The sequence below is a fragment of the Trichosurus vulpecula genome, chromosome 8 (assembly GCF_011100635.1).
Source record: "Trichosurus vulpecula isolate mTriVul1 chromosome 8, mTriVul1.pri, whole genome shotgun sequence".
In the NCBI taxonomy this organism is placed as follows: domain Eukaryota; kingdom Metazoa; phylum Chordata; class Mammalia; order Diprotodontia; family Phalangeridae; genus Trichosurus; species Trichosurus vulpecula.
In genome coordinates this window covers 49,774,714-49,798,726 of record NC_050580.1, presented here as the reverse complement: position 1 = coordinate 49,798,726, position 24,013 = coordinate 49,774,714, and the positions used below count along the sequence as shown (strand labels likewise).

Genomic DNA, 24,013 nt, shown 5'->3' with positions numbered 1-24,013 from the left:
ATACCCTCTCTGAGGGTAGGGATAATTTAATTTTCATCTTTGTGCCCCCGGTGCTTAGCATGGTGCCTCACAGATAGTAGACAGCTAGGTAGTTCAGTGGATAGATTGCTGAGCTTAGAATCGGGAAGACCTGAGTTCAAATTCAACTTCAAACACTTACTAGCTGTTTGACCTTAGGAAAGTCACTCAACTTCTCTTTGCCTTAATCCACTGGAAAAAGAAATGGCAAGCCACTCCAATATCTTTGCCAGGAAAACCCCACGGACAGTATGATCCACAGAGTCATGCAGGGTCAGATGTCACCGAATGATTGAACAACAACTTAATACATAATTATTGGTCGGTTGATTTTATGAAGATATTGTATCCTTTGGTAGAGTTCGCTCCCCTAGGGAAGGGACTATTTAATTTTTTACTGTATACATCCCTAGTGACTAGGAGAGTGCCCAGCACATAGTAGGCCCAATAAATGTTTGCTGACTGGCTGACTTGCTTCATGGTTTGCTGGTGGAGACAGGCCAAGAAAGGAAGGAAAGACTGGGAGGGATGAGGGTGGAGGCAGCATCCAATGGGGAGAAAGGAGGAACATTAGCCAGCAGTCTTGGCCTGCTTCCCTGTCCTCTGCTGGGATGAGAAGTGGTTGGGTTTCTGGTTTCCTTCCTGCCTCCTTTTGTCCTTTTCCCTCCCAAGGCCTTTCCAGACAGCCGAGGGCACATTCAGCGCTGGCAGGCTCTATAACTGGAAGCAGGTGTGGGTAGCTGGCGCCCACCCTGTCGGGATGAGGCTTTGGAACCTTGATGTCTGTCCCCCCTTCCCTCCCTCCCTCTCTCTTTCCCTGGCCTGCCACTCCCGGAGGATTTTCCTACTCATTCTTGGCTCAGGTAGAGCTGTGAAGAGTGTCCACAAAGTACTGGAGAACACAGAGGTTTGGTCAGAAGGTAGAGTTTTAGGGGAAAAAAAGACAGCCAGCGACCAGAGCTCGTGTCCCCCAGGGCCATATGGTGAGTGATCACCAAGAGGAGGGAAGAACGGAGAGGAGGGCTGGGGGCGGGGAACCAAACTGCCCCAGATGTTCATTAGCCAGAGGAAACTTGGAACCTGGGAAGAGACTTAGCCCAACTCGGAGTGATCCCCAATAAGCAGTCTCCTCCCGGACGCTATTCCAAGCCTCTTCGGTCTCTGGCACATGCTTTGTGGGACTGGGGGAGGAAGTGCTGAGCCAGCGAGTGGTCAGGCTGAAGAGGCAAATTCAAAAGCTGATTGAGGAAGGCTGAGGCTTCAAAGAGCCTGGCTCTCAGGGCCTGGGGGTGTGGGGAGGAGGGGGGGTTGGACGTTTGAACCTGTCCCAGGCAGCAAAGGGCTTTCGCTGTGTTCAGCTTTGACATAAGAAATATCAGGAATCACATTCTTCCAGGAAGGGCCCTGGATGTAGTAAAGATCACGGATTTTGAGGTGGAAGAAACCCCAGAGAGTATTACATCTCATTTTACACATTAAGGAACTAAGGAATAACAGGAATAAATATTTACATGTTATTATTGCTTACTAACCCTTCACAATAATAATAATAGTTAGCATGTATATGGTGCTTTGAGGTTTACAAAGCTCTCCACGTGTATCACCTCATTGGGTCTGTGAGGTAGGGGGCTATTATTATCCTCATTTTACTGAGGCTATCAGCTTGCCCAGGGTCACACAACTAAGTAAGTTTCTGAGGTAGGTTTTGAACTTGGGTCTTCCTGACTACAAGAGCAATCTATTCACTGTAACACCTTGCTGCACTTGACCAAATTAGGTGACCTGTCCAGAGTCCCACAGCTGTCTGCAGCAGGATTTGAACCCAGGACTTCCTGGTCCAGGATCCTCACTGTACCTGTCATGCCATGCTGCTTATTTGAAATAGACATCAGAAGGCTTAGGCTCTGCCCCCTTATAGCTGAATGACCTTGGTGATCTTTGGAAAGTCTCTGTTTTCTTCCTCTCTTAAAACAAGGGAGCTGGACTAGGTGAAAAGACCTCCTCCATCATTTCTAGCTTTAACCTTTTGTGACTTAGAGGTTACTGGAGAAGGAATAATCTAGTACAAGGGTCAGCAAACTATGACAGCTGGGAATGCGAGCTAATAATGTTTTTTACATTTTAAAATAAAATTTGATTGTATTTTAAAATGTGAAAAAATATCCTTAGCTTGGGGCATATAAAAACAGCAGGCTGGAGTGTAGTTTGCTGACTTAGACTGTCTAGGCTAACAGCCACCATCTTCAAGCCATTTGATCTCCATTTTAAAAATAGAGACTTTGAGGCCCAGAGAGGTTGCTTGGTGATCTTGTGTCACCAGTTATCATCTCATGTGATCACCCAGTTCTGGATGGTTTCCAGATGTTTGACACCCTTCTCTGTCTCCCTCACTGGGCTTAGCACAGGGCTGGCCACATAGCTAACATCAGCAGAGACTAAGGGAATGAGTGGCCTTCTCAAGCTGTATTCCCAAGGGGATAAGTAGGAGGTGGCTGCACATGTGGATAGAAGGGGATGGATATGAGAGAGGCTATGAAGAGTAAATCTACAAGACTTGACAACTAACTGGATAAGGGAAGGGGAAGAGGTGAAGAAGACTCTGAAGCTTGATACTGGGGCAAATAGAAAAATGGAAATGTCCTTGAGAGAAATAGGAAATTCAGGAAAAAGGGGTGGGATTTTTCATGGGTAGGGTGGATAATGAATTCTGTTTTGGACATGCTGATTTTGAGATGCCTATGGGAGATCTTTGTAGACATGTTTAGTTAGTTGGTGGTATGGAGACCACACCATTTCAGCTCAGGAGACAGTCGAGGGCTGGACATGGAATTTAAGAAGACATATGCATAGGAGAGACACTTGTTAGATATGTGACCATAGGCAAAGGAGAAGAGAAGAGGGCTCAGGACCAAACCCTGGGTTACATTCACACAAAGGAGGCAGAGAAATAATCCACCAGCAAAGAAGACTGAGAAGAAATGGTCACACAGTTTAGAAGGAGAATCAGGAGAATGCAGTGTCACAAAAATCAGAGAAAAGAGTGTTTCAGAGGAGGTCAATGGTTCCAAAAAGAGAGGTCAAGAAAGACGAGGACTGAGAAAAATGCCACCAGATTGAAGGGTCAGGAGGCCACTGGTAACCTTAGAACAATTTTAATTAAGAGATAGAGATGGAAGCCAGATTATAAAGAACTAAGTAGAAGGTGGGATGTGAAGGCAAGAGTACTGATAGCATTTAATGGTTAAATGGAGGACAGATAGCAGGTGCAGCTTGAAAGCAGGGCCAAATGGAGGGGTTTTAGGAGTGGAGATATCTGGCAATGTCTATAAGCAACAGGGAAGGAACTAGTGGATGGAGATCATGGAAAATAAAGAGGGGAGGGGATGATCAAAGAGGTGTGCTCCTGGAGGAGATATGTGGGGTTGGAATTAAGAGCTCAGGTAGAAGGTCCAACATTGGAGAATGATCACCCCTTCCCCTGTCTTCATACATATATGTGTGTGCACATATATACATATGTGCTCTGAGACTCGAACCAATGAGAAGAGAATGAGACAAGAGCTGAAGCACTTTCATCTACAGAAGTGAGGAGAAAAGGGAGCTGCTGACAGATGACTTCAATTTTCTCCATAAGTAGGAAGCGAGGTCCTTTGCTATGAGGAAGGGGGAGGGGCAGCATAGGTGGCTTGAGCATAAAAGAAGCCATTTTGAACACACTTTTATGGGGAGTTTGGTAGGAGAAGAGTAAAAGGATTGTCTGGAAAGACCCCGCTTTGGAAAAACAGTCTTGGGCTGTTTTTTATCCTATGCAAGTCACCTAAGTTCTCTGTTAAGATACAGATATCACAAGTGTTGGTGAGAGGAAGGTTTTCAACACTGACCAAAATGTTTTTGCATGAATCCAGTTCTCTGTGCTTGGCACAGGAAGATAGATGCAGCTTTGCCCTCAAGAATATTATGATATTGCCCTGTAGCAGTAGCAGCAGCAGTAGGGGTAGTAGTCATATAGTAGCAATGTAGTAGTAGTAACAGTAGTAGTAGTGGTAGTAGTAGTAGGGGGCCGAAAGGGCAGACATACGAATAACTATGGTCTGAGTAAAAATGAGCTAAGTGGAAAGGAGAAGACCAGTTGTAGTGCCTCAACAAATCAAAGGAAGGAGACCCTTTGTGCAGGGAGAATCATGAGAGATTTCATGGAAGAGGTGACAGCAGAATAGGCATCAACTTAAGGAGGAGGCTGACTTCAAAAGCCAGAGCTGGGGGAGGGATGCTATAATAGGAATGGGATCTGGGAAAAGGGCAAAGGTGAGGGCAGGACAAGAATAGGGAATAGAGGCTGTCCAATTTGGCCAGGAGAGATGCTCAGGTGTCATCTCCTCTGCGAACCCTTCCCTGAGCCCTCTGACTATCCTCTCCCTTCTCAAATGAACTCAAAGTGCTTATCTTTCCCCAAGGTGTAGCCCATTCTCCTCCCCCAACTGTATTAAAAACCCCTCGAGGGTAAGTACTACTTCATTTTTGCCTTTGTGTTTTCGGTGTCCAGCAAGGTGTCTTGAGGTGTTTAATAAATGCTTGGTAAAGTTGAATTTGAGCTCAGGTTATGGGAAGGAAAGTATTATGAGATAAGACTGGAAAGGTAGGTTGAAATCATATTGCAGAGAGCCGTGAAGGGCAGAATCAGCATTGTCAGTTGATGGAGCACTTTCCTTACAATCACTAGACAATTAATAAGGATAATAACCCTTAAAACTAGATAATGAATGAACGATGATAACCCTTTATAGTAATATGGCACTTTTAACTTTTCAAAGCACTTTCCTATTCATTATCTCCCATCATCGAGTGGCTCTGTGAGGTCGGCAGAATAGTGAGTGTTATTTTGGTATTCCACATGGAGAACTTGAGGCCCACACAGATGAAATGAATTCAAAGTCCTAGTGGCTGGACAGGGTGCTGACCTCCCCAGCCAAGTCCTTCTCATTAAGCCACATGCCTCTTCATTCTTGTTCATCTCGGTTGCCCTTGGGAAATGGACTAATACTGACAACTGAGGTTCACTTTAAAGTTTTTACAAATAATTTCCCTTGGGAGCTAGGTAGAAAAAACTATTATTATCCCATTTTACAGAAGAGCCAACCAATGCTCTGAGAGTTAACATTCAGTCAGTCAACAAGAATTTATTAAGCACTTACCATGGGAGGCTCTGTGCTAGGTGCTGTGGACACAGAAAAAGGCACAATTGGGATCTTCACCCTTAAGGAGCCTCAATTCTAATCGGGAAGACATTATACAGACAGCTATGTGCCTAAGATACATACAGGGTAAATGGGGAATATTCTCAGAGGAAAGGTGCTAGCAGTGAGGGGGTGGTGAAGGCTGTAGGGGAGGGGTTAGAAAAGTCTGTGAAATCTGGATCTCATTGAATCTGGAAACTGCTTTGAAATGAGGTGCCCCTCAGATCCTTCCGAGGAGGGAGTAAGGTAGAGAACAAAGATCCTTGTTCCTGGAGTGAGAGGATGTGGGTACAAATTCCACCTCTGATGCTTATTGCCTGGGTGGCCTTAGGCAAATTTCAACCCCCATGGGCCTCGGTTTCCTCATCTGTAAAATGAGGGGTTAGACTAGATGGTCCCCAAGGTCCTTCCCAGCTCTAGGTCTGGGATGCTAGGAGTCTTAGAGAGGTGGCTACACTCCTGCATGATGGGGAGCGGGAAGGTATTCTGGGCTCTGCCCCCCACTCAGTCCCCTCATTTCAGTGTGAACCTTTGGTATGCAGAGAACAGCTCTGGAGAAACAGCTTAAGCCCCACACCGCCCACGCCGAGCTGAGCAATCCCTCTGGGAGACGAAGACAAAAATGCTGGGTTGAGCAGTTGCTAGGTGACTCAAGCACATAAAGGGAAAATAAATCTAATCAGAGACATGTGGAGGTAGGAGGCATGGGGAAGTGGCCCCACCAGCGGGCGGGCTCAGGAATGGACATCCAGCCTAGTGCCTTGGTTCCTCCAGATCCAGGCTGTGGGGTCTGGGGAGGGAGCAGAGCACAAGACCCGCCCCCTCCCCCATGCTATGGTAAATTGTCTGTGTGGGGGGTGGGGGAGTTGGGGTGGGAAGGGTATGCACAGCATGGTGGGGATTAGCCCTGCCCACCTTTGCTAAGGTTTGGGTCTTGAGAACTCCCAGGTGCAGTTTCCAGGACAGAGGGAAGTGGTGGGAGGGATGTGGTTTTCAGAACTCTAATATTCAAAGGCCGGATAGACAAAGAGGCATAGGAGTTTTTGTTTCTTTGTTTCTTAAATAAAATACCCTGATCTTTCAGTTCAAGAAAGGTGAGTTCTGACCCTGCCTTTGTTGCCAATGTCTGTGTGACTTTGGGTGAGCTGCCTTCCCTTTCTGCTGAGATTCTCCTTCTATTAAATGGACATGGGTGTTGAGAAGGGTGCCAATCCCTGACTCTTCTCAAAGGGAAAGCAGTGGGCCATAATGAGGAAAAGTAGGAATGGGAGACAAAGTTCCTGAGATCTTTCTTTGTCCTGGCTTTGCCACTAACTCACTGTGACCTTGGCCAAATCACTTCAGGTCTCAGTTTCTTCCTCCATCAAATTGGACTAATCTCTAAGGATCCCTCCAGCTCCAAGGGGCTGTGGTTCTATGAATGCTGAGGATGTTTGTGGTCTTCTGAGCCCATAGAAGTGGCTATACAAATCATCTGTATTATCAAGATGGCCAGCCAAGGGTTCCTTCTTGCTGGGGGTAGGGGGCGTCAGTAATGAAGCCTCCACAAAAGAGAGATAGTAAAGCATAGCTCCACTCATCCTGCTTCCAGTGGAGAGGTCATGTCAATCTACCAAAACTATCAGATTTGCTGGTCTGGAGAATTCAATGGACAGTCCAGTGATTTAATAGGCTCTTCTTTGTCATTCATTCACTTCATACATTCACTCACTCATTCATACGCTCATTCATTCACATATTCAGGTATTTACTGGGTACCTACTATATCTAATAGGCTATGGAAGATACAAGAAAAAGCCACAATCCTTCCCCAAAGAGCAAGATCTCTAATACATGTCACAGTATAATATTAGGACCCAATCAATGGTATGAATACAAAGTGGTGAGATAGGGAAGAAATTTAGACTTCATCCAGTAGGCAGCAAAGAGCCTGTAAAGACATGGGCTAAAACTGTGCTATAACTCTTCATTCTGGGAGAGGGAATGTGGGTATATGTAGGATTGACCCAATCCAAAAGAAGAAATCCTATCTTCAGGTTATGGTACCTCATTCATTACATCATGCCTGCTGTCATTGATCCCTTGAACCCTGGACAGTCATAAGCTAATGTTGGCTCTGCATTCTGGGCATAAATCCTCTACCCCGCTGACAAGTTATAGAGAACAAAGGGCTTTACTGAGATCTATTTATGAGGGGAGAGTTAATCCACATAATATATAAAATGTCCAAAGTATCTGGATCAGGGGTGGATAACCTATGGCCTTGAGGCCACATGAGGCCCTCTAGGTCCTCAAGTGTGGCCCTTTGACCAAAAGTTTGGGTTCAGTCAAAGGGCTGCACTTGAGGACTGAGAGGGCCACATGTGGCCTTAAGGCTGAAGGTTCCCCATCCCTGATCTAGAGTATATAAAAGTATTCTGAACAGCAGACCCATTGGCTAGCTTTAATGCTGCTTCTCTAATCTACTGCTTCCTCCTAAAAGGTGTGGTGCCATCTTGGAGGAGGGAAAATCATTTCCCTCTCCATTTCCATAACTCTTGGCTGACCCTGCCTTTATCCTGCTTCTGGTTCCCAGCCTTTAACTGAGTGGTGTGTTTAATTATGTGTCATACCCTCAGCCAATCAGGGATGAAGGGCCATTGTCACTTGATTGAGCCTTGGTACTCTGCCTACATATTCCCATGTGATTCCTATTGTCTATTTGCCTGCATAACTGACCTCTCCCTCACTCCAAGGGGGTGGAGACCTAATATAATAATGTTCATACAGATGATTTTCCTATCACCACGGAAGGATTTTAAACTCGACAGTGACAAATCAGAGCTGCATGTTAGGAAGACTTCTCTCTAAGTGATGGATTGAATGGATGGCCAAATGGGATTCTATGAGTTAGAGCTATAAATTAAGTGGCATAGTGGATAGAGACCTGGTCCTGGAGTCAGGGTGACTTGAGTTCAAATGCAGCCTCAGACACTTAGTAGCTGTGTGACCCTGGCCAAGTCACTTAACATTTGCTTTCCTCAATTTCTTTATCTGCAAGATGAGGATAATAAAAGCACCTACTTCACAGGATTGTTGTAAGGATAAAATGAGATAATATTTGTAAAGCTCTTAGCATGATGCTTGGCTCATAGTAGGTGCTTAATAAGTACTTATTAGCCCTTTCTCCTCTTCCCCTTTTCTTTATATGTGGCAATAATCCAATCACTTTTCTTCTCTAGGTCTCAGTTTCTTTATCTATGCAAGAAGAATGATAATAGCATATTTGGGCTAATGCTGACAAAATCTCACCAAAGATTATGCAGGGGGAAGGTCTTTAATTGGATGCTGTTAAAAATCCCTTTTGCTCCATGAGTTATAGTGGTGAATTCTCATCAAAGTCAAAATTTTCTGTAATTGAATTTACTCTATCTACACTGAATCTGCCTCCTAGGTGACAAGTAATACAGAAGTGGAGGAAAGAGATCAGTAGTAATTTAAAGAGAGTGAAGGATGAGTCACAGCCACATAAAGACAAAGAGAAATGGGATGAAGAGAAGACAGTGAAAGACAGAGAACCCAAAGGAAAAGAGAAAAGTCGGTACTGTGTCCTCTAAAACCAAAACAGGTGTGGATGAGTCCATGTTGTGTAGGGTGTGGGGCAATATTCATAAGTATTAAATTGGTGAACTGGCAATACATATGTATATATACATACATATACATACCTGTATGTGTACTGCTCAGCTTGGCCTCTGAAGCCTGGATAATGGGCTAGACAGAAATGAGGTTTTTAAAATCTACATTTCTGTCCAGAACTGCCTGCATAAAAATCAGGGGTGTGTGTGTGTGTGTGTGTGTGTGTGTGTGTGTGTGTGTGTGTGTATGTGTGTGTGTGTGTGTGGTGTGTGTTGGGGGGAAAGGGAGGTGGTGTCTGCTCTTCGGTATAAGCTCAAGACCTGGGATGCCCTCTCCAAGGCTGGAATTTTCCATTATCACAGCATCTCTTGGAGTGGGGTTGGGGTGAGGAGGGAGCAGGTAGCAAGCACAGAGAGAATAACATGGGCTGCTCCCTCTCATATCTCTCTGTTCAGTTCCACTAAATATACTGTCTGGTTCCATGGGGTCCTGTAGTCCATGACCCAGGGGAGATCCCTGACTGCCTGAGGGCAAAACTGTGCATGCAGACAGAGGGAAAGCCCAGTGAAGAGCAGAGAAGGGAACAATGGAGGAATCTATGAATTTGGGAGCTGTTCCTTCTGCCCCTCATACTCAAAGTATGCACTACAACCTTGGATTGCCTAGGTTTTGCATATTTTAGCTTGTATTTATGTAGTACTTTACACAGGCTCTCTGGCTTGATTCAACAATTTTACAAAGTAGATAGTGTGACTAACACTCCCATCTTACAACTGAAGGGACTAAAGTTAAGACATATACCCAAGGACCTATAGCTGTTAAGCAGCAGGATTACAGATTGAACACCTAGGCAGCTAGGTGGCATAGTGGGTAGAGACCTGGTCTTGAAATCAGGATAAGCTGAGTTCAGATTCTGCCTCAGATACTTAGTAGCTGTGTGACCCTGGAGAAGTCACTTAATTAGCTTAGCTTCTAGTTCCTTCTCTGCAAAATGAGGATAATAATAGTAACTGCCCACAGGGTTATTTAAGAATCAAATGAGATAAAAATTAAACATTCTGCAAACTTTAAAGCATTATATAAATGCCAGCTATTGCTATTATTATTATTTGATTATAGGTTAGACTTACTTTAGAAAAACCTGATAGATAGATAAGACTTGCTTTAAGAAAAACCCATAGAGGCATACTAATACCTAATGGTGTCTAATTACACATCCATTCAACTACTCTGCAAAGCAGTTTGCAATTGTGCAAAAAATGTCGCTAAAATGTCCATTCCATTTGACATGGAGATGTCACTACTAGGCATATATACCAAGGAGGTCACTAGCAAGAAGAATGGCCCCTTGTCCACCAAAATATTTATAGAAGTCTGTTTGTAGTAGCAAAAACCAACCAACTTAAAAACATCTAGAAATGAAGTAGAACCCCTTCAACTGGGACCTTACTGCATAGTAAGAAACGATGAACGTGGAAAAGCATTGAAGATTCATCTGAACTGAGGCAAAAGGAAGTAAGCAGAACCAGGAAAACTATATGTACTATAACTGTAAGAACACAAGTTCTCTTCAGAACAAAGTGGCTGAAACTGAATGCTGTAAAATTATCGTGCTCAAACTTGGCTCCAAAGAAGATATATGAGGAAGCATCTCTCTCCTGATACTCTTTCTGAGACTGTAAGTACAGAATTCTGAATATGTCAGACATTTTTATGTGCTGACTAGTTTTGCTGAATATTTCCCTTCTTTTTAATTCTTTATTATAAAGGTGACTCTGGGAAGTAGAGAGGAGGTTATGTTATAAAGGATGGCCCTTTGGAAGGAGGGAGGGCTATAATGGGAAATATAGGTGATGAAAAACAAAAAAAAATTCTATTAAAATTGGAAGAAAACTGAGTATAAGAGACCCTTAACTGACCAAACAAAAGAACTAGTGGGGAAGGGAAGGAGAATTATGTACTTTACAAAGTAATTCTTTACTTTACTGAAGGAGCCACCACATGGTTCCTCTGTTAAGCTTTTTCCACACATTTGAAATAGTATATAATCTATGATTTGTAGCCAACTCTTAAGGGATGCAGGCTGCTTTGTGCTGGGCAAAGTGAGGTGTAACTGGCACAGAGAGCAAGTGACCAATGATTATGAGAGCACCTCTAGCCTACACAGTGAGCCATGAAGTGACTTGAACTCCATGGGTGAAAGCTCCATTAGAATACAGCAAAAACTAGGGTGAGTGGTTTGGTTAGTTAAAATTACATAGAAACAGGGATATATGGGACAAATCCCTCAGGGATCTGCCTACCAAGGGAGACCTTGAGGCTTATCAAGGTCTGTTGTTACCTAGGAGACCCATCATCCTGGCTGTTTCCATGGCAACCATATTCAATTGGATTGGATAAGTGGGTAGAGAAGAGGTTTGTGTACATTGGTTAAAGGCACTGACCAATTACCTTGAAAGATGTGGGGCTACCAGAGGGTTCTAGCTGAATAGAGATGGGCAGCTCCCACACCCCTAGAAGCAATGGCCTCAGGTGCATTCCTCAAATGGAGTTAAGTGAGAGATGGGCAATGGAAGGTAGACCCATACACTTTAAGCCCTCAGGGGTTATATAATCGAGTAGCTGCTCATCTTTTCCCCAGTCTTCCTAGGGTACAAACAGAACTTTTGTCTCCTCTTGGAATCCCCATATCTCTTCCAGGCTCTATTCAGGACCCACTTCCTACATAAGCCCCTTTCTGAACTCTCTTTTGTTAGTGCTTGCCATTCCCAACATCATTTGGTCTGTATTTTGTATGCACGTGGATGTGTTAAACTCAGCCAGCCCCCAATATATAATGTCGCCTCCTTGACAGCAAGCGAAATTTTATTTTGTCTTTGTACCCCCAGTGTCTAGTGTAGCGCCTGGTACAAGGAGGCATTAACACTAGAAGGGATTGTATCACTCCTTCTTACAGACGAGAGAACTGAGGTTCAGGGAAATATGGTAGGAGCCTAATAAAGTGCTTGCTGAATTAACGCAATAGCCATGTTTCCTGAAAGGTGAGGTCACATTTTTTTGAAAAGCTTCCCCCATCTCCCTATGTGTGTGGGGGGGGGGGGCAGAGGGGGGAAGTCAAGATGGCCCTTCATCTTTCCTTGCATCTACTACTAAGCTTTAATTAGGGGGGGGAGGGTGAGCCCTTATAGTAGTTTCATAGCTCTAGAGCTATAAGGGACCTCAGAAGCCACCTGGTCCCACCCCCTCATTTTGCAGATAAAGGACAAGGATATTAAATGGCAAGTCCCAGGTCACACAAGCAGTAAGCTTCAGAGACAGACTTAGAACCCAGGTCCTCTGATTCCAGAAGCAATGTTTTTTTTTCATTTCCTTCCCCTCTCCTTTCCATGGGCTTGGATTTGAGCATGGAAGAGGTGAAGTAGAGGAGTAGGGACATGAGGATACCATGGATTAAAAGTGAGCAGAAGGGAGGGATGGGGGGTGGGGGAAGGGATGTGCCAAGGGGAGAGGAGTCAGAGGAGAATCAAGGAGAGCAGAGTGAGAATGATTGGTGATTATGTGAGACTTTTCCTGATGCCCCTAGCTTCTTTCTTCCTCCTCAAAATTACTCTCTCTCTCTCTCTCTCTCTGCATATATATATATATATATATATATATATATATATATATATATATATATAGATAGATAGATAGATAGATAGATAGTATATATACATATATGCTATATATATTTAAAGAATACTTGCTTAATACTTGCGTGTGTGTGTGTGTGTGTGTGTGTGTGTGTGTGTGTGTGACATCTACCTATTGTTTCCCTAGGTGGAATGAAAGGTTCCTGAGGGCAGGAACTGTTTCAGACTTGTCTGTCTCCCCAGTTCCTAACTGTCCGGCACACAGTAAGTGCTTAATAAATGCTTGTCTATTGGTTAGGATTGGAAGATAACTTACATTTACATAGCACTTTATATAGGCTATCTAGTTTGATACTTATGAAATAGGTAAGGCAAGTGATATCCCCATGTTAATGGTGAGGAAACTGAGGTGTATTGACTTGCTCAAGTACCTCTGTCTACTAAATAGTAACAATGACGATTTGGACCCAGCTTTTGTGCCTTCAGGACTGGTGTTCTTGACAATGTCATACACAACATCATTAAACGGGACTCCCAGTCCATTCCTTTACACTGTGGTCCCTTCAGGACGAGCTCAGTACTCACCTCGTCCATTCTGGTTGGGCCTATACACACTGCCCACGCTGACCCGGCCTTGCTGGGTGCCCTGTCTGTCCCCACCTAGTGGGGGAGCTTCCGAGCTCCTGATGGGCAGGTAGGATTCTGGTCTTGGGGCGCTCCCATAGGGTTCCAGGACCCGGAATGGCGGCTGAGGCTCCACCACTCTTGGTGGGATGTAAGTTTCCGGGGGCACATTGGCATAGGGAGACTGCCAGCCCAGGCGGGGATCAGTCACATAGCCTGGTCCCAAGCCTTGGGAGGATCCTCCGTTCACCTGTGGGGTGTCAGGAGCAGCTGCCACTTGGCCTGGCACCACTTGGCCTGGCACCACCTGGCCTGGGACCGAGTTGTAAGTGTCTTGGTAAGCTTGATCAAAGTTCGTGGTCCCCTCATGATACAGACTGTGGGAATACCTTCTGTCCAGCCCGTCGGAAGGCTGAGGTTGGGGTTGGGGCTGGGGCTGAGGCTGGGGCTGGGGCACTGGCATGAGGGGCATCTCTTGGGCTGGATAGAAGCCCTGAGGCTGATATGGGGTCTGCTCCTCCCCGTACTCCTCATATCTCAGCCGGGGCTGGAAGGGGTAGATGACTCCAGCCGAGGCCACTGCAGCTGCCCCGGCTCCTCCGCCTCCGGGGCTCCGGTAATACACGTAACTCTCATCATAGGCCCTGGGTGCTTGCTCGTACGTCTCGTACTGACTGACAAAGGGGGGCTGGGGGTAGGGGAACTGCGCCGGATAAGATGGCTGCCGGTAGGTGGTCTGGGCGAAAGCCGAGGCTGAGGCTGAGGCTGAGCCTGAGGGTGATAAGACGGAGGAGGAGGCGGAGCTCGTCTGTCGTTGCCGGGAGACGGAGGTGCGGGCTCTGGCCATCCCCATACTGTCCCCGACCGCCACTTCCCTCCAGTTTTCTGGCACCTGGCCGAAGCCGAAGGGGTGCCGGGCCTGCCCTCGGATGGTGTCCGAGCCAGCCCTCACCGACAGCGAGGGGGCCTGCCTGCGGATGGGGCGTCCCGGGCTTCTTCGGCTGGTCGTCTGTTGGGCTCCGGCCAGAAGTACCTGGGAGGTGCCGTCGCTGACCACGGCGCCCGGGGGCAGGTACTCAGAGCCTGAGTTCAGGAGGCTATACACCCGTCCGTTGTTCTCCCACTGGATCATCTGCCTCCAGGGGCTGGCGTCGGAACTCTGCTGCTGAGGCTGCTGCTGTCCGCGGGTCAGGAGGAAGACCCCGCAGCCCAGGAGCGCCCAGAGCTCCCAGGAGACGCGGGCCATGGTGTCTCTGCGCCGTCTTGTCTCCCGCCTCCCCGGGGACTGACTAGCAGCGCGGGGCACTAACAGCAGAGACGCCGCTTCTCCCAAGTCCCCCACCTCCAGACGAATCTGTTCCTCCCTTCCCCAAGGCGTTGTGGGCAGCTCCTTTCCTCCCCGAGGTTCTAGCGCTGTCCATCCCAGGCCAGTCCCGAGCGGGAGGGTTCCCGGGACAGAAGCATGATGAGGCCGGGAGAGGCTAGACGAGGAGCGGAGAGGCAGCAGCGGGCGGCTGGAGGCGAGGCTGGCCAAGCCCGGGGGCTCCGTCTGGGGCAAGGCAGGGCAGAGCACGGTGCGGAGCTGGGCTGGAATTGGAGTCACTCCCTGCAGGTCTGGCCCCAAGGACAGGACCACCACCGGGAGGGGCTTTACATGGCTCCCGTGCGGGATGGGGGGTGGGGGGGACTGGCCGGCTCCCTCCTCCCTCCTTCCCTCTCTCCCGCCCTCCCTCACTCCCTCTCTCCTTGGGTCTGGGGCCAGCCGGGCTGGCTCTTTCCCACTCTGAATGAATAAGCAACAAGCTGTGAAAAGTTTGGAAGTTTCAGAGTAGCCTGCTCCGTTTCGGGGCTCCACTGCTGGGCCCTATTGCCCGTCGGGTTTCAGTTATGCGGCCAGCCCCCTAGGCGCCTGGCCCTTGCTCTCAGCTCTGCAAGCCAAGCTGGGGGGCCGCCTTCCTCTTTGATGAAGAAAGGAAACAGTCCCAGTGAAAACTGAGGACAAGGGAGGGAACCTGGGAATGAGAGGAAAGGAGCGAAACTCTTGCTCAACTCGGTCCCAGGCAAGCGGATTCTCTAGGGCAACTGCCCCCCAAAGCCAGATGGGCTGCCCTGGCCCCTTCGCTTGTTTTCCAGCCTGAGAGGCATCATTTTCACACACTCTTCTCTCTCTAGAGGGAACACTACCCTGTGCCCTGTAGCTAAAAGAACCTTCGCTTTAAAAACCAGAAGGTATCCTAGGATCATCGACTGAGGCTTGGAAAGGACCTTTGGGCCATGTAGTCTGAGTTCTTTAAACGGAGGAGGAAGCTGAGAGCAGAGAGGGGGTGTTACTCGAAGGTTGCACACAAGTAACAAGTAGTGGGGCTGAACGATTGACTAAATGAAAAAGCTTTTATTAAGCACTCGCTGTGTCCCAAGCACTGTGCTTCTTTGAAATTTGAACTGGGGTCTCCTGATTCCAATTCCAGGACTGTGTTTTTCAGTCCTTATTTGCATGTAAGTGCTGTGGGATCTTGAGTAGTGTGGTTTGTTGAAAAGGTCGCCAGGATTCAAGTAAGAGGACCTGCGCTGGAAGGCCTGTTTTGTTTTTTACTAGCTGTGTGACCTTGGGAAAGTCATCTCCCTTTCTGCATTTCAGTTTCTGTCTTTGTAAAATGAAGGGATTGGACTGGATGGATGATCTTGGGCTTCTTTACAACCTTACAGTCCATAGACCTTCCCTACACACACACACACACACACACACACACACACACACACACACACACACACACATCCTAAGGTGCTCTCCACCATTTAAGCTAGGTCCTAGACTTCTGACTGGTTTCCCACCCTTTCTGGCCCCACCCAATTATTTCAGCAGCAAACAAGCAAGCTGGAGGGGACCTCAGAGGTCACCTAGCCCAGCCCCCTCATTTTGCAAAAAGAAAACCTAAGCTCAGAAAAGTTAAGTGCTCACACAGCTGGAAAGTGTCAGAAGTGGAATATGAACCCACCTTTTCCAGACTTTAAGCCAACATTCTATTCCTTGATGTTCCAGGCAGCACCCCCAGTATCTTTTTTTTCTTCCCTTCCCTTCTCTTCTTTTCCCTTCCCTTCCCTTCTCTTTTTTCCTCCCTTGCTCTTTTTTTCCTTCTTTCCTTCTTTCTTTCAAAGATCATCTAGTCCAAGACTTTTACAGAGAAGGAAACTGAGACTCAGACAATTTTCAAGGCCCAAGATCACTCATCAAATGTATAGCAGAACTGGGAGTCCATATTTCCTGATCCCTAGTCCAGTATTCTTTATCACTGCTTCTTTGCTGTGATGACCTTTGCCCTGGATATCCAGAGATCTGGCCTGTAGAAGCACATCAGTGGCCTGGTACCTTTCCTAGAAAAGAGCACTGGGCAGATCTCTCTCTTTTATGTCTGCCCCAGGGGGCTGAAGGGAGATCTGTGCCTTGTCCAGAATAGGTTCCCTTTGAGATCTGAAAATAATCTCCAAATCTCATATTGGTCATTTCACCTCTAATCTTTCACCCTGGGCAGTGGGAAAGTGAAAGGAGATGCATGGTATTCTAGGTTGTGAGAAAGGAGCAGGGTTAGGTCAAGGAGCCTATTCATTGTTAGACTAGGAATCAGGAGATTGAAGTGCTAGACAAGATTCTGACCCTAATTTGCTATGTTATGTTCTCTCTCTCTCTCTCTCTCTCTCTCTCTCTCTCTCTCTCTCTCTCTCTCTCTTCCTACCTCTCTCTCTCTCCCTCCCTCCCTCCCTCCCTCCTTCTTTGCCTTTCTCCCTCCCTCCCTCTGGCTGTCTCTCTGTTTCATTTTCTTTGGAGGCTTGGATTTTTCAGGAGCTGGATAATTATTCCCTTAAGAATCAAAAATTTAGACTCTAAAAGAGAGGCAGAATGGCCTACTGGGTAGAATGATAGACTTGGAGTCAGGGAAACTTCGGTTCAAATCCCACCTTTGATACTTATTAGCTGTCTAACCACGGGACAAGTTACCCAATCTCTCTGAGCCTCAGGCAACTCTCTAAGACTAAATATTGGAAAGAAAGGTTGGTAAAGAACACTGCTCAGTAGTCAGAGGTCCTGGATTCAGATCCTGACTCTGCCACTTGTTATTTATTCCCTATGTGACTTTAGACAGGTGGCTCTCTGGGCTTCAGATCTTCATCTGAAAAATGAGAGGGGTAGCCTTAGCGATCTTTGAAGTCCTTCCAGCTCCAAGTAAAGGATCATTTGAAATTCTAGAGAGGCTGCGACCTGCCTTGTCAGAGGGACAAAACCCTTTTGTCATGAATTTCTGTAACATCTCAGGAAGACTCCTGATGTGACTTCGGCACCTTCTGAAACTTCTCTACCATATTCCTGTTGTCATTGTTCCTAGCTCTAAACCTGGATCCCACCAAGTATGGGCTGCCCTTCAGGCAAAAACTGTGAGGTGCAAAAGTAAACTATGGATCTGAAATGTGTCCCGGAAACCTTGAAGGCAGAGTCAGTACTGAAAACTGGAGGAAGGAGGCTTCCTCGGGGCTCTTGGCCAGTTGACTGTACTCCTAAACTACATGGCGCTGCCACCAGGGGTGAATTCGATCTCCTGTTCAGTCAAGGGAACCAGAGATGCCAGCCCACTAGGCCAAGTTTCCAGGGGGTGGTAGGCCCCTGTGACTCCTCCCTCTGCCTTGGAGATGAGTCCAAAATTCAGGCTGTCCCTGGGATGCCCAGAACCATGCCCAACTCTCCTTGAGGGAGAGAATGAGGTCAGTTCTTCATGCCAGCCCTGGAGCTCAAGCTCACTCCAGGGGAGTGCTTGGTTTTCCTGCCCAGAGCTTCCAGGAGGAACACAGCTGGAGATCCTCAGCCCCATCCTCACCTTCCCTCCCCCTCACCCCCACCCCAGGGCTAAGGCAGAGGGCGCACAATCAACATTTAGGGAGATTCTATTAGTGCTAGCTCCTCGGCTTCATGTCCAGTACCCAGACCTCTCTGACCTCTTGTTGGCTGTTGCCATAGTCATTGAGACATTTCCCTAAGGCAGTCAGTCACAGTGGGCAGGTCTTGGGAGGATCCAAGGTCCAAGAGTTATTTTTACAATCCCATGGTTCCAGCCCGCTGTTCTCATAGGGTTTCATTCTCACTTTGGACATAGCGTGAAATATCTTCGTGGATTTTTATTTGTTCTTTCCTTGAGTTTCTAATTGGGAGAGGGGAGATGGAAAGAGATGACAAACTATTCTCATTCCATTGGCCATTAGTGAAATTCTTTTGGTGCCAAAGAACAAAAGAACATGACCACATCCTCTCTCTCTCTCTCTCTCTCTCTCTCTCTCTCTCTGTCTCTCTGTCTGTCTCTCTGTCTCTGTCTCTGTCTTTCTGTCTCTTTCTGTCTGTCTCTCTCTCTGTCTCTTTCTGTCTGTCTGTTTCTCTCTCTCTCTCTCTCTCTCTCTCTCTCTGTCTCTCTCTCTCTCTCTCCTTCCCAGTACCACCCCCTCTCCTAGCAGAACTCTGAGGAGGGGGAGAGAGGACTGGTATAGCCTAGGGCACAGAGAAGTTGAGGGTTGATTGCCTGAAGACTACTGAGGTTTATTTGGAGTTGGGATTGTGAGAGTTAAGCTTGTATTTTTTCCTTTGAGGATTCTGGAATTGCTGAACACAATACTCCCAAGGCAGAACCTTAAACCCCCTGAGAAAGGGGAGTCTCTTTTGGTCCTTTAGAGCCAGATAGGTTATATGCAGGAGGGGGAAAAGAGGGGAAGGAGGAAGAGGAGGGCTTGAGAGGAAGGACTAGAAACAGGGAATGAAGACAAAGGAAAAAAAGAGGTCCGCAGCTGCATCTGTTGTGGGGAAGAGGAGGGTGGATGTTTGTGGTGGCCAAAAGATGTGACTAGGGGGTGATTGCTCAGAGATACACTTGTCAGTGTGCAGATCATGGGCCAGAGAGCACGGAAGACAGGATCTCACTTTGGGCACTAAGGCAGATAGGACTTGGGGATCTGTGATGGGAAATGCCTGCCCAGAGAGGGGCGCTGGCCAGCTCCTTATGTCTGGCTTAAGAGTCAGTACAGTATCTAATGTGAAATAACCAAACAGTGCTGTCGGCCTTTTCTCCCGAGGAGTTTTAAAATTTTTTAAAAGCCATCTAAATGAAAGTGAGTCATAAAAGCTGAGTTTCCTGCATTCCACACCTAGAGGCAACTAGGTCATGCAGCCAATAGAGGGCTGGACCTGGAGTCAGGAAGCCCCAAATTCAGATCCAGTCTCAGACTGTTTTCGTGACCCTGGGCAAGTCACTTAACCTTTGTCTGCCCCAGTTTCCTCATCTTTAGAATGAGGATAATCATGGCACCTGAGGATCAAATGTGATAATATAAGTAAAGCGCTTTGAAAACCTTAAAGACCCACATAAATGTTAGCTATTATCCTGATTATATAAACTCTGTTCTGGCTTTAATTAGGGAGCTGGTATGCTGGCCCGGGAGACAGAGATCTGAGGTTTAGCCCCAGCTCGGTTATTATTAATGTGATGAAATTTGGTGAACTCTGAGCCTCAATTTCCCCATGTGTGGAATGAGGGGATTGGACAAGATGCTCCCTAAAGACCCAGTGGTAACTTTCTTTGGTCTTAGGAAAGGCACCTCAGGCCTGCTCAGGCTTCCCTCAGTCCTAGTCATCCCTCCTGAGACTTGAGGGCTGATCTTCAGGAAGGCCTTCATCTTTATTCAACCTCCCACCTCAAAGAGAAGTAGCTGAAAGCCTTTTACTATGTTGTGTGACCTTGGGCAGATCTCTTCCCCAGGTCTGGGCTTTAGTTTCCTATTGTCTACAATGTGATATGTGGACTGGATCTAACTTGGGACCTTTTTAGACCTAATATTCTACAGCATGATGTCTCCCTCTCCCTCCTCCCTCTCCCTCTCTCTCTCTCTCTCTCTCTCTCTCTCTCTCTCTCTCTCTCTCTCTCTGTCTTCTGTCTCTGTCTCTCTGTATCTTTCTCTGTCTCTCTCTCTCTTAAAATTTCCTCCCTGCACTTCTCTCAGGGTTGGAAAGGATGGACCAAAAAGATCACCTGGTTCCATCTAACCCTGAACAAGAGTCCCTAATTAAGTGCTTAATAAATGATAGTCGATTGATGGAGTACATTACTGAGAAATAATCACCCAGACTTTGCTGGAAGATGGTCAATGAAGGGCAACTTTTCTGTCTCCCAAATTGGTCCATTCCATTTCTGGACAGCCTTAATTATTAGTAAGTTTTCCCTCCCCCCTCCTTTTTTCCCAAGATTAAATTGCCTCTTCATAGACTCTACTGTTGCTCCTATTTCTGTCCTCCCAAGGAATCTAGTCCCTAACATAATAGGCCTCCAACTTCACAAAGATAACCACAATCTGACCCCCTCCCAGTCTTACAACCCATTAACTACTAGATCTTTTTTATTGGAACTGCTGTCTTGCAACAACACCCCCTCCCCCTCAATATACACATGCAAGGGAAGTCCTATGCTGGGGAAATGTATTTTTTGAACCCAAGCATAAGACTGGATACTTGGGCTTATAGCTATGGATTGTAGAATGGGAATGAAGAAGTTCCTTGGGTGCAAGTCACTTACTTTATGCATGAGTCTCAGAGAGTCGTCAAGTGACTTGCCCCCAAGTGTGTCACTAGTTAGTGACAGACCTAGGCTCCAGCTTTCCCTCCTTTTGCTCATTCCTTCTTGACCTATGAGCATGGTAGAACTCCTCCAGAGTGATATTAGACTTTGTTAGATATGGTGATGTTGCTTTCCCCAGGACTCTGGCTGTGGTTGGAACTCTTGGCAACTTGGCCAAGGGCCAGGGGGAGCAATCATTTCCCAATATTCCTTCCTTTGTCTGTATAGCCTTCTGCCTATTGGCTATGGGGGCCCACTTCCAGCCCACCCAAATGAAAATGTACCTCACTTGGAATCATCAAGCTCCCAGTCTTTCTGCTCCAGTCAGCTAATCTTCTAAGACTTAGCTTGCCAGCCCTTTTATGGTAGCTTTCTCATACTCTATCCCCTCTCTTTTATCAGAGCCTAAGTTTAGGATACTCGGGTACTTATAATCCTTGGCTTCTTAAGCTCAGTGACTTCCTGTTGCCTTAAGGGAGAAATGCTAATTCTTGACCTTTAAGCCTGGCTCCATCTGACTCCAACTTACCTTCCCGGCTTTATTTCACGGGATTCTTGTTCATGCGCTCTGAGTTCCAATCAATTTGGACAATGGGCTGATCCACAAATAGGACACACTATTTCCGGCCTTCATGCATTCACATAGGCTCTCTCCCAGTATGAGAATTCCTCTTCTCATCTGCCTTGCAGAATCTTTCTTTTCCTTAAAGCTCAGGTCCAGAGCTACCCCATGCACAAAACCCTGATCTCCCTGCAAAGTATCCTCTCCTTCAAATTTTCCTAATGCCCTTTGGGCTTCTCCTTTGCTCCCATCATGCCTAAATGTGTATTTCTCAGTGTACATGTCATATCCCCTTGATGGAAGGTAAGCTGTTTGAAGGCAGAGACTGTTTTCAGTCTCTGCTTCTTCAAGCCTAGGACAGTGCTTGGCACATAGGAAGTGTCTCAGAAACGTTTGCTAAAATTGAATTGATCTGGAGCTCAAGGGATCTGTCTCCCCCTTATTTTACAACTGAGAAAATTAAGGTCAACCAGAAAGATGAATGACTTGTCCAAGGTCACACAGGTAATATAAATAATGGAACAAGGGTTCAAACCTTGGTCCTGTGGACTCTAAAGTCAACAAGTCAAGAGTCTGTCTACTACAATAGCCCATTTTCTCCTAAAAAATGCCCTCTTTGATGAAGACTCTTCCCTCGTGATGTTACTCCATCCTGGCCTCTTGCCAGTGAGTTAGCGTGTATGTACCTGTGCAAGTACATGTGTGTATGAGTGTGTGCATGGGCATACTTGTAGTTATTTCAGTCGTGTCTGACTCTTCGTGACCCCATTTGGAGCTTTCTTGGCAGAGATACATACTGGATGGTTTGCCGTTTCCTTCTCCAGCTCATTTTATGGATGAGGAAACTGAGGCTTGACAGGGTTAAGTGATTTTTCCCAGGGTCACACAGCTAGTAAGTGTTTGAGGCTGAATTTGAACTCTGGTCCCCCTGACTCCAGGGCCAGTGCTCTATCCACTGAACCAACCTAGCTGCCCGTATATGACCTTGTATGCATGTGTATTCATGTAGTTTTATTCATGTTGCACTTGGTGCATGTTTCTTGGTCATCAGATTATGGGCTCCACAAGGACAGGACTGTGTCCTCTCATCAGACTTGAACCTCCTAAGGGTGGAGATTTATCTTCCCCACACCAGACTAGGTCCTTAGCAAAGTCGGGGGACCATGTCTTTCTCATCATAAACTTCCTAGTCATTTCTAGGCCATCCTGTTTACACTCTGGCCTTCTTTTCTGGACAGAATTGAGATTCTTGTTCCTAGGACCTAGGGCTTGGATTTGGTGAGCTTTCACTTTAGAAAGGTCAGTGCTCAATACACTCTGCTTTTCACTTCGAGCTCCGTTTTATGGGTTTTCTTTCACTATTAGAATTGTAAGCTCCTTGAGGACAGTGACTGACTTGCTTGCTTATTATTTTTATCCCTAGTGCTTAGCAAAATGTCTGGTGCATAATTAAGTCCTTAATAAATGCTTTTTCTTTCCTTCTTTCCTTCCTCCTCCTTTCCCTTCCCTTCCCTTCCCTTCCCTTCCCTTCCCTTCCCTTCCCTTCCCTTCCCTGCCCTGCCCTGCCCTGCCCTGCCCTGCTCTGCCCTGCCCTGCCCTGCCCTTCCCTTCCCTTCCTTTCCCTTCCCTTCCCTCTCCTTCCCTTCCCTTCCCTTCCCTTCCCTTCCCTTCCCTTCCCTTCCCTTCCCTTCCCTTCCCTTCCCTTCCCTTCCCTTCCCTTCCCTTCCCTTCCCTGCCCTGTCCTGCCCTCCCATCTCCTCTCCTCTCCTCTCCTCTCCTCTCCTCTCCTCTCCTCTCCTCTCCTCTCCTCTCCTCTCCTCTCCTCTCCTCTCCTCTCCTCTCCTCTCCTCTCCTTACCTTTCCTTTCCTTTTCTTCCTCCCCTCCTCTCCTTTCTTCTTCTCTCCTCTTCCCTGGTCTCCCTTCCTCTACTTCATCTCATTCCCCCTCTTTTCTTTTCTTTTTTCTTTTCTCTCCTCTCCTCTCCTGTCCTCTCCTTTCCTCTCCTCTCCTGTCCTCTCCTCTCCTCTCCTCTCCTCTCCTCTCCTCTCCTCTCCTCTCCTCTCCCCTTCTCTTCTCTTCTCTTCTCTTCTCTTCTCTTCTCTTCTCTTCTCTTCTCTTCTCTTCTCTTCTCTTCTCTTCTCTTCTTTTCTTCTTCTCCTCCCCCTCCCCCTCCTTTTTTCTTCTTTCAATCTGAGTCTTCTTTCTCTTCCTTCTCTCTCTAACTCTTTCTGGCTGGCTAAGATATCAGCCTATTTTGCCTCTTTCCACATCTGGGTGAGGCACAGTCTTTGCCTGACCCTGTAGATGATGGACTGCAGGCCAGAGGCCAATGTCTCCTGCTGCCCTGAGTCACCGCCAGGCCAGTTTGTTTGCAGTGTGGGGTTGCTTTGGTTGGAAACCACATAATCAGAGACAGAAGTAGTCACAGAGCAGGTGCTGGGAGAAATGGGTGGATGCAGAACATGTGACCCAAGCAGGGCTCCAATCATCTCCAGGTTTGGGGCTGAAGCTGCATCTCCACTGAGAAGAGACAGACGCCTCAGGCTGACTCCCAGGAATGGAAATGTGAGGGAAGCACACCTTAGTCCTTACACCTTTCCTGCCCACCCAACTTCCTTGGTCTTTGGTTCACCCCCCCATGAGTTGGTCTCATCAATATTTTTTCAGAGGTAATCCAAGTTTTT

At 46.9% G+C, this 24,013-nt stretch overlaps 1 protein-coding gene across 1 annotated transcript in view; it reads right to left on the bottom strand.

Moving 5' to 3' along the window:
- LOXL1 (lysyl oxidase like 1) overlaps positions 1-14,909 on the bottom strand; it is a 47,989-nt gene extending 33,080 nt beyond the window's left edge. The window contains exon 1 of the mRNA XM_036734234.1: positions 13,088-14,909. Within this exon, the coding sequence (XP_036590129.1) occupies positions 13,088-14,372 (1,285 nt within the window). The 5' untranslated portion in view covers positions 14,373-14,909. The remainder of the gene's footprint in view (positions 1-13,087) is intronic.
- Between the last annotated feature and the right edge of the window lie 9,104 nt (positions 14,910-24,013).